At 37.7% G+C, this 8,588-nt stretch overlaps 1 protein-coding gene across 1 annotated transcript; it reads left to right on the forward strand.

Annotated features, from left to right (window-relative positions):
* Nucleotides 1–2,379: 2,379 nt before the first annotated feature.
* On the forward strand, nucleotides 2,380–5,259 carry LOC123723806 (C-type lectin domain family 4 member E). The gene is made up of 5 exons (XM_082971570.1): nucleotides 2,380–3,891; nucleotides 4,056–4,266; nucleotides 4,387–4,529; nucleotides 4,661–4,764; nucleotides 4,884–5,259. The coding sequence occupies exons 2-5, from the start codon at nucleotides 4,245–4,247 to the stop codon at nucleotides 5,029–5,031; spliced, it is 417 nt and encodes a 138-aa protein (XP_082827696.1). The 5' UTR covers nucleotides 2,380–3,891; nucleotides 4,056–4,244; the 3' UTR covers nucleotides 5,032–5,259.
* Nucleotides 5,260–8,588: the final 3,329 nt, after the last annotated feature.

An 8,588-nucleotide genomic window follows, 5' to 3' on the forward strand; every position in this document is an offset into this window, starting at 1 on the left:
TTGGACCAAACCAACATTTGTTATTGAAGTAGAAGTCCTGGGAGTGCATTCTGACAAAGACAACAAAGGTAATAACATTTTTCTTATAGTAAATCTGACTTTGATGAGTGCTAAACTTGCTGGGTGTCTAAACTAGCTAGCCCTGTGATGCCGGGCTATCTACTGAAAATTTTGCAAAATGTGCTTTCACCGAAAAGCTATTTTAAAATCGGACATATTGAGTGCATAGAGGAGTTCTGTATCTATAATTCTTAAAATAATTGTTATGCTTTTTGTGAACGTTTATCGTGAGTAATTTAGTACATTCACCGGCAGTGTTCGGTGGGAATGGTAGTCACATGCTAGTCACATGCTAATGTAAAAAGCTGGTTTTTGATATAAATATGAACATGATTGAACAAAACATGCATGTATTGTATAACATAATGTCCTAGGGTTGTCATCTGATGAAGATCATCAAAGGTTAGTGCTACATTTAGCTGTGGTTTGGGTTTATGTGACATTATATGCTAGCTTGAAAAATGGGTGTATGATTATTTCTGGCTGGGTACTCTGCTGACATAATCTAATGTTTTGCTTTCGTTGTAAAGCCTTTTTGAAATCGGACAGTGTGGTTAGATTAACAAGAGTCTTATCTTTAAAATGGTGTAAAATAGTCATATTTTTGAAAAATTTAAGTAATAGCATATCTAAGGTATTTGAAAATTGCGCCACAGTATTCAACTGGCTGTTGAGTAGGTTAGCCCATAGAGGTTAAGCAGACCACCCTGTGCCCAAGAACACTAAGGTAACCTGCCTAAATGACTACCGACCCGTAGCAACAGTTAGTGGAAGGCTGGTAATGGCTCACATCAACACCATTATCCCAGAAACCCAAGACCCACTCCAATTTGCATATCGCCCAAACAAATCCACAGATGATGCAATCTCTATTGCACTCCACACTGCCCTTTCCCACCTGGACAAAAGGAACACCTATGTGAGAATGCTATTCCTTGACTACAGATCAGTGTTCAACACCATAGTACCCTCAACGCTCATCAATAAGCTAAGGACCCTGGGACTAAACACCTCCCTCTGTAACTGGATTCTGGACTTCCAGACGGGCCGCCCCCCAGGTGGTAAGGGTAGGTAACAACACATCCGCCACGCTGATCCTCAACACGGGGGCCCCTCAGGGGTGCGTGCTCAGTACCCTCCTGTACTCCCTGTTCACTCATGACTGCATGGCCAGGCATGACTCCAACACCATCATTAAGTTTGCCGATGACACAACAGGGGTAGGCCTGATCACCGACAATGACGAGACAGCCTATAGGGAGGAGGTCAGAGACCTGGCCATGTGGTGCAAGGACAACAACCTCTCCCTCAACGTGATCAAGACAAAGGAGATGATCGCGGACTACAGGAAAAGGAGGACCGAGCATGCCCCTGTTCTCATCGATGGGGCTGTAGTGGAGCAGGTTGAGAGTTTCAAGTTCATTGGTGTCCACATCACCAACAAACTAACATGGTCCAAACACACCAAGACGGTTGTGAAGAGGGCACAACAAAATCTGAAAAGAGGGCACAACAGACTGAAAACATTTGGCATGGGTCCTCAGATCCTCAAAAGGTTCTAACGCTGCACCACCGAGAGCATCCTAACTGGTTGCACCACTGCCTGGTATGGCAACTGCTCGGCCTCCGACAGCAAGGCACTACAAAGGGTAGTGCATACAGCCCAGTACATCACTGGGCCAAACTTCCTGCCATCCAGGACCTCTATACCAGGCGGTGTCAGAGGAAGGCCTTAAACATTGTCAAAGACTCCAGCCACCCTAGTCATAGACTGTTCTCTCTGTTATCGCATGGCAAGCAGTAACAGAGTGCCTAAGTCTAGGTCCAAGAGGCTTATAAACAGTTTCTACCCCCAAGCCATAAGACTCCTGAACATCTAATCAAATGGCTACCCAGACTATTTGCATTGTCCCCCCCCTTTTTTACCCTGCTGCTACTCTGTTTATTATCTATGCATAGTAACTTTAATAACTCTACCTACATGTACATATTACCTCAATTACCTCGACACCAGTGCTCCCGCACACTGACTCTGTACCGGTACTCCCTGTATAAAGCCCTGCTATTGGTATTTTACTGCTGCTCTTTAATTATTTGTTACTTTTATTTATTTTCATTTTTTTGTATTTTTCTTAATGGGCTACGGGGGCAGTATTGAGAATTTTGAAAAAAATATGTGCCCATTTTTAACTGCCACCTACACCAACTCAGAAGCTAGGATATGCATATTATTACCAGATTTGGATAGAAAACACTCTGAATTTTCTAAAACTGTTTGAATGGTGTCTGTAAGTATAACAAAACTCATATGGCAGGCAAAAACCTGAGAGAACCTGAGAGAAAAAAAGAATTTTGTGGCTGTACTATTTTTTTTAAATCATTGTTTAATAGATACCACAGTGAGAAAGGATTCATTTCGCAACTCCTACGGCTTCCACTAGATGTCAGCGATCTTTATAAAGTTGTTTGAAGCGTCTATGATCAACAGAGACCGGATGACAAGGAAGGGAAGTTGACCTCCCTGGGATGTCGTCACTTCCATTATTGCCTGCACCTGCTCAATCATGTAACTCGAGACAATTTTCAAAGATGTTTTTCTAGACACAGGAGCGGTCGTGTTGAAACATTACTGATGTTTGACGTTAAAAATGGCTCTAAAGATTGATGCTAAACAACGTTTGACATGTTTGAACGAACGTAAATAGATTATTTTTTAAAACTTTTTTAACTTTTCGCCGTGACTTCCCACCCCCCGCCCGCACTACTTTTGAGTAGCCACCGAAGCGCTAACAACATGGAACAACTTGGAGTTATTTGGACATCAATTATGAACTTTGTCAAAAGAAACCACATTTGTAGTGGACCTGGGATTCCTGGAAGTGCCAATGGATGAAGATAATCAAAGGTAAGGGATTATTGACGATAGTATTATTGATATTAGCTGGTTACAAGATGATGCTAACCTATATAGCCTAGCCTATTGTTCTTAGCACAGCACCCGGTTTATTGCAACTTGTGATTTCGCAGTAAAGTTATTTTGAAATCTGGCAATACAGTAGCATTTACGAAATGATAAACTATTATTATTTGAATCACAATATTATAATTTACCAATGTTTTCGAATAGTAATTTTGTAAATTGTAACGTTGTTCACCGGAAGCACTTCAGAGAAGAAAAAAAATCTGAATTTCACGCTACTGTAAAATGCTGTTTTTGGATATAAATATGAACTTGATGGAACAAAAAATGCATGTATTGTATAACATAATGTCCTAGGAGTGTCATCTGATGGAGATTGCCAAAGGTTAGTGCATCATTTTAGCTGGTTTCTGCTTTTGGTGACGCCTGACCTTGAATTGAAAATGGATGTTTGTACTTTTGTGGCTATGTACTGTCCTAACATAATCTAACTTTATGCTTTTGCCGTAAAGCCTCTTTGAAAATCGAACAATGTGGTTGGAATAAGGAGATGTTTATCTTTTAAATGGTGTAAAATAGTTGCTTGTTTGAGAAATTGAAATTATTAGATTTTTGATGTTTTGAATTTCCAGCCTTGTTAGCAATCCCGTCTCGGGGTTCATTGCTAACCTGTAGCCCCAACAGGTTAAAACACCTGTTGGATACGGCGCATGTGACAAATACAATTTTATTTTATTTATTTGTCCCAATCGTGGATGATACAGTAAAACACATTACCAAATACCATACTTTAATAATTTGTGATTCAGTACATTTCCAGTGGTGGAAGAGACCCTCTGGAGTAGCTGCTTTGTGTCTGGGGCTGCTGTCTGTCCTCCTACTGACTGGGATCATAGGCCTGTCTGTCTACTGTAAGTTTAGTATTTTGTCACTGAGACTTAAGTAGAATACTTAATCATCCTTAATCATCCTTAATCATCCTTAATCAACCTTAATCATACTTAATCATCCTTAATCATCCTTAATCATCAATGGTGTGGTAGTTACATGTTTGATTAACTTTTCCATTTTACAGATGGAGTAATTGGTCATCACGACTCAACAGAGAGAGACCAGCTACAGGCCAGTTACAGCCTTCTGACTAAAGAGAGACCAGCTACAGACCAGTTACAACAAGCTGACTAAAGAGAGAGACCAACTACAGACCAGCAGTAACACCCTGACTAAAGAGAGAGCCCAGCAACAGAAAGAGAAAAATGATCTCATGAGAAAGTTCTCTAATCTGAGTGAGTTTACCAAATAAATGATCATAACATCATATTTCTAATATGCAGTCAACTTGTGTTTGTATTCTAAAATAATAGGTGCAGAATAATAAGATGGAAATTCATGTTTTTGTCTTGTAGAACAAACCTGCCCTAAAGACTGGAAGAAGTTTGAATCCAGTTGGTACTTCCTGTCTACTGAGACTAAAACCTGGGGGGAGAGCAAAGATGACTGTCTGGAGAGAGGAGCAGACCTGGTGATCATCAACAGTGATAAGGAACAGGTGAGAGAGAAAGAGAGAGAGATATGGCGGGGGGGTTATGATCAAACATCCCTTGGTCAGTAATGTATCTTCCAGTATTTAACACATGTAGTCTATAGTAGTTGACAATATCAGCTCTTTCTCACCAACAGGAGTTTCTCTTCCACCTCAACAAGGGTTTCTGGATTGGTCTGACTGACACTGTTACTGAGGGGACCTGGAAATGGGTGGACGGCAACCCACTGACCACCCCAAAGTAAGAGACTACTGCTCTAACAACTCTGACCACCGTGTAAGGGGTAGGACTGATTCTGTGTTGTTCATACTCTAGGTTCTGAGAGAGTGGTCAGTCTAACTGTGTTATTTCTACTGCAGGTACTGGGGGAGTGGACAGCCTAATGGTGGTGGAGTGGAGAACTGTGTGTTGTTAACTCACAGTTCATCAGACCAAGGACCATGGCATGACTATCCGTGTTCATTTAACCGTTCCTGGATCTGTGAGATAGTTCTTTCTCACTTTTAGTTATGATGTTGATTGTCATGCTGAAAGTCATGATACCAGCTACAGGGCCTTCAGAAAGTATTCACTGCCTAGACCTTTTCCACATTTTGTTGTTTACACGCTGTATTTTTTAATCGATTAAATTGAGATTTTACTGTCACTGTCCTACACACAATAACTCATAATGTCAAAGTGGAAATATGTTTTTCTTTTCTTTTTTACAAATGAATAAAAGATTTAAATCTGAAATGTCTTGAGTCAGAAAGTATTCAACCCCTTTGTTATGGCAAGCCTAAACACGTTCAGAAGTAAAATGTGCTTCCGTTGACACATAATAGGTTGCATAGACTCACTGTGTGAAATACAGAGTACAGTATAAAATAGAAAGGAGGACCAAGGCACTCTTCATATAATTGATTAAAATGCCTTTATTAGTATGGCATGTTCAATAGAAACAAGGTTTTAAAAATCTGACGCGTTTCGGCTGCATGGCCTTCGTCAGGGAGTACAAAGAAATAATACAATGTCCTCCTTTGAACAGCTTTTCCCAATTAGCCCTAATTTGAAGAGGGAGTGGTTAAAATTGATTGGACACACCTAGTAAGCAATACTATACACATTAAAAAGTGAAATACTGTAGCTATGTTATCAAAAAAAAATACAACTCCAAGCTAGAAGTATCAGAACACTTAGAAAGGTAGTTCTAACCTTAAACATGACTGGGAGAAGTGTGAAGAATAAGAAAGCAATATATTCCATAGTACACTAGAACACAGCAAAACATGAACAACAACAGTCTAAACATAGCTGAGGGCAATTGAGCAAAATGTCCACTAGATGACAGCAAATGGACCTATCACAACCCTACAGGAATGGTGAGAAATCCATATCTTCATTTAAACCAGGGTATTTAGTGGCCTGTAGTTTGTAAATCCATATCTTCATGTAAACCAGGGTATTTAGTGGCCTGTAGTTTGTAAATCCATATCTTCATGTAAACCAGGGTATTTAGTGGCCTGTAGTTTGTAAATCCATATCTTCATGTAAACCAGGGTATTTAGTGGCTTGTAGTTTGTAAATCCATATCTTCATGTAAACCAGGGTATTTAGTGGCCTGTAGTTTGTAAATCCATATCTTCATGTAAACCAGGGTATTTAGTGGCCTGTAGTTTGTAAATCCATATCTTCATGTAAACCCGGGTATTTAGTGGCCTGTAGTTTGTAAATCCATATCTTCATGTAAACCAGGGTATTTAGTGGCTTGTAGTTTGTAAATCCATATCTTCATGTAAACCCGGGTATTTAGTGGCCTGTAGTTTGTAAATCCATATCTTCATGTAAACCAGGGTATTTAGTGGCTTGTAGTTTGTAAATCCATATCTTCATGTAAACCAGGGTATTTAGTGGCCTGTAGTTTGTAAATCCATATCTTCATGTAAACCAGGGTATTTAGTGGCCTGTAGTTTGTAAATCCATATCTTCATGTAAACCAGGGTATTTAGTGGCCTGTAGTTTGTAAATCCATATCTTCATGTAAACCAGGGTATTTAGTGGCCTGTAGTTTGTAAATCCATATCTTCATGTAAACCAGGGTATTTAGTGGCCTGTAGTTTGTAAATCCCAAAACTTTCCCTTTGGTTTAACTGTTTAAGACGGTCCCCTTTTCTAATAGAGGCCGGAATGTGATCAATACCCACAGCTTGTAGGGAGGCAGGGTTGCCATGGTGTAGTCTTCATTGCCTACCCGTATAGCGTACTTGTGTTCCGCTAAGAGGTCTTGAAGGCGTCTCTAGGTGTGTCCAATTCATTGTGTAACCACTCCCTCTTCAAATTAGGGCTAATTGGAAAAGCTGTTCAAAAGAAGTCATTGTATTATTCTTTGTACTCCCTGACGAAGGCCATGCAGCCGAAACGCGTAGGATTTTTAAAAACTTTGTTTCTATTGAACATAACATACAGATAAAGGCATTTAAATGAATTATATGAAGAGTGCCTTTGTCCTCCTTTGTTTTTAATAAATAACATTAATGTGTTCAGTCCAACATGACATGTTGTTGTGGTATATAATAAATCATATTAATGTGTACAGTCCAACATGAAATGTTGTTGTGGTATTCTCCAATAATAAATCATATTAATGTGTACAGTCCAACATGTAATGTTGTTGTGGTATATAATAAATCATATTAATTTGTACAGTCCAACATGTAATGTTGTTGTGGTATATAATAAATCATATTAATGTGTACAGTCCAACATGTAATGTTGTTGTGGTATATAATAAATCATATTAATGTGTTCAGTCCAACATGTAATGTTGTTGTGGTATATAATAAATCATATTAATGTGTACAGTCCAACATGAAATGTTGTTGTGGTATAAAATAAATCATATTAATGTGTACAGTCCAACATGTAATGTTGTTGTGGTATATAATAAATCATATTAATGTGTACAGTCCAACATGAAATGTTGTTGTGGTATATAATAAATCATATTAATGTGTACAGTCCAACATGTAATGTTGTTGTGGTATCTAATAAATCATATTAATGTGTACTGTCCAACATGTAATGTTGTTGTGGTATTCTCCAATAATAAATCATATTAATGTGTACAGTCCAACATGTAATGTTGTTGTGGTATATAATAAATCATATTAATGTGTACAGTCCAACATGAAATGTTGTTGTGGTATATAATAAATCATATTAATGTGTACAGTCCAACATGTAATGTTGTTGTGGTATATAATAAATCATATGTGTTCAGTCCAACATGAAATGTTGTTGTGGTATATAATAAATCATATTAATGTGTACAGTCCAACATGACATGTTGTTGTGGTATATAATAAATAACATTAATTTGTTCAGTCCACCATGTAATGTTGTTGTGGTATATAATAAATCATATTAATGTGTACAGTCCAACATGAAATGTTGTTGTGGTATATAATAAATCATATTAATGTGTTCAGTCCAACATGTAATGTTGTTGTGGTATATAATAAATCATATTAATGTGTACAGTCCAACATGAAATGTTGTTGTGGTATATAATAAATCATATTAATGTGTACAGTCCAACATGTAATGTTGTTGTGGTATATAATAAATCATATTAATGTGTACAGTCCAACATGTAATGTTGTTGTGGTATATAATAAATCATATTAATGTGGTCAGTCCAACATGTAATGTTGTTGTGGTATATAATACATCATATTAATGTCTTCAGTCCAACATGTAATGTTCTTGTGGTATATAATACATCATATTAATGTGGTCAGTCCAACATGTAATGTTGTTGTGGTATATACTAAATCATATTAATGTGTACAGTCCAACATGAAATGTTCTTGTGGTATATAATAAATCATATTAATGTGTTCAGTCCAACATGTAATGTTGTTGTGGTATTCTCCAATAATATATCATATTAATGTGTACAGTCCAACATGTAATGTTGTTGTGGTATATAATAAATCATATTAATGTGTACAGTCCAACATGTAATGTTGTTGTGGTATTCTCCAATAATAAATCATATTAATGTGTTCAGTCCAACATGTAAT

This window comes from Salmo salar, unplaced genomic scaffold (assembly GCF_965601325.2).
Source record: "Salmo salar unplaced genomic scaffold, fSalSal1 ptg000332l, whole genome shotgun sequence".
NCBI classification, from domain to species: domain Eukaryota; kingdom Metazoa; phylum Chordata; class Actinopteri; order Salmoniformes; family Salmonidae; genus Salmo; species Salmo salar.

Coding starts and splice junctions, on each gene's coding strand:
- LOC123723806 (XM_082971570.1), top strand. CDS start 4,245: ATGAGAAAGTTCTCTAATCTGA. Junction 4,267..4,386: donor GAGAAAGTTCTCTAATCTGA/GTGAGTTTACCA, acceptor TTTGTCTTGTAG/AACAAACCTGCCCTAAAGAC. Junction 4,765..4,883: donor AACCCACTGACCACCCCAAA/GTAAGAGACTAC, acceptor TTTCTACTGCAG/GTACTGGGGGAGTGGACAGC.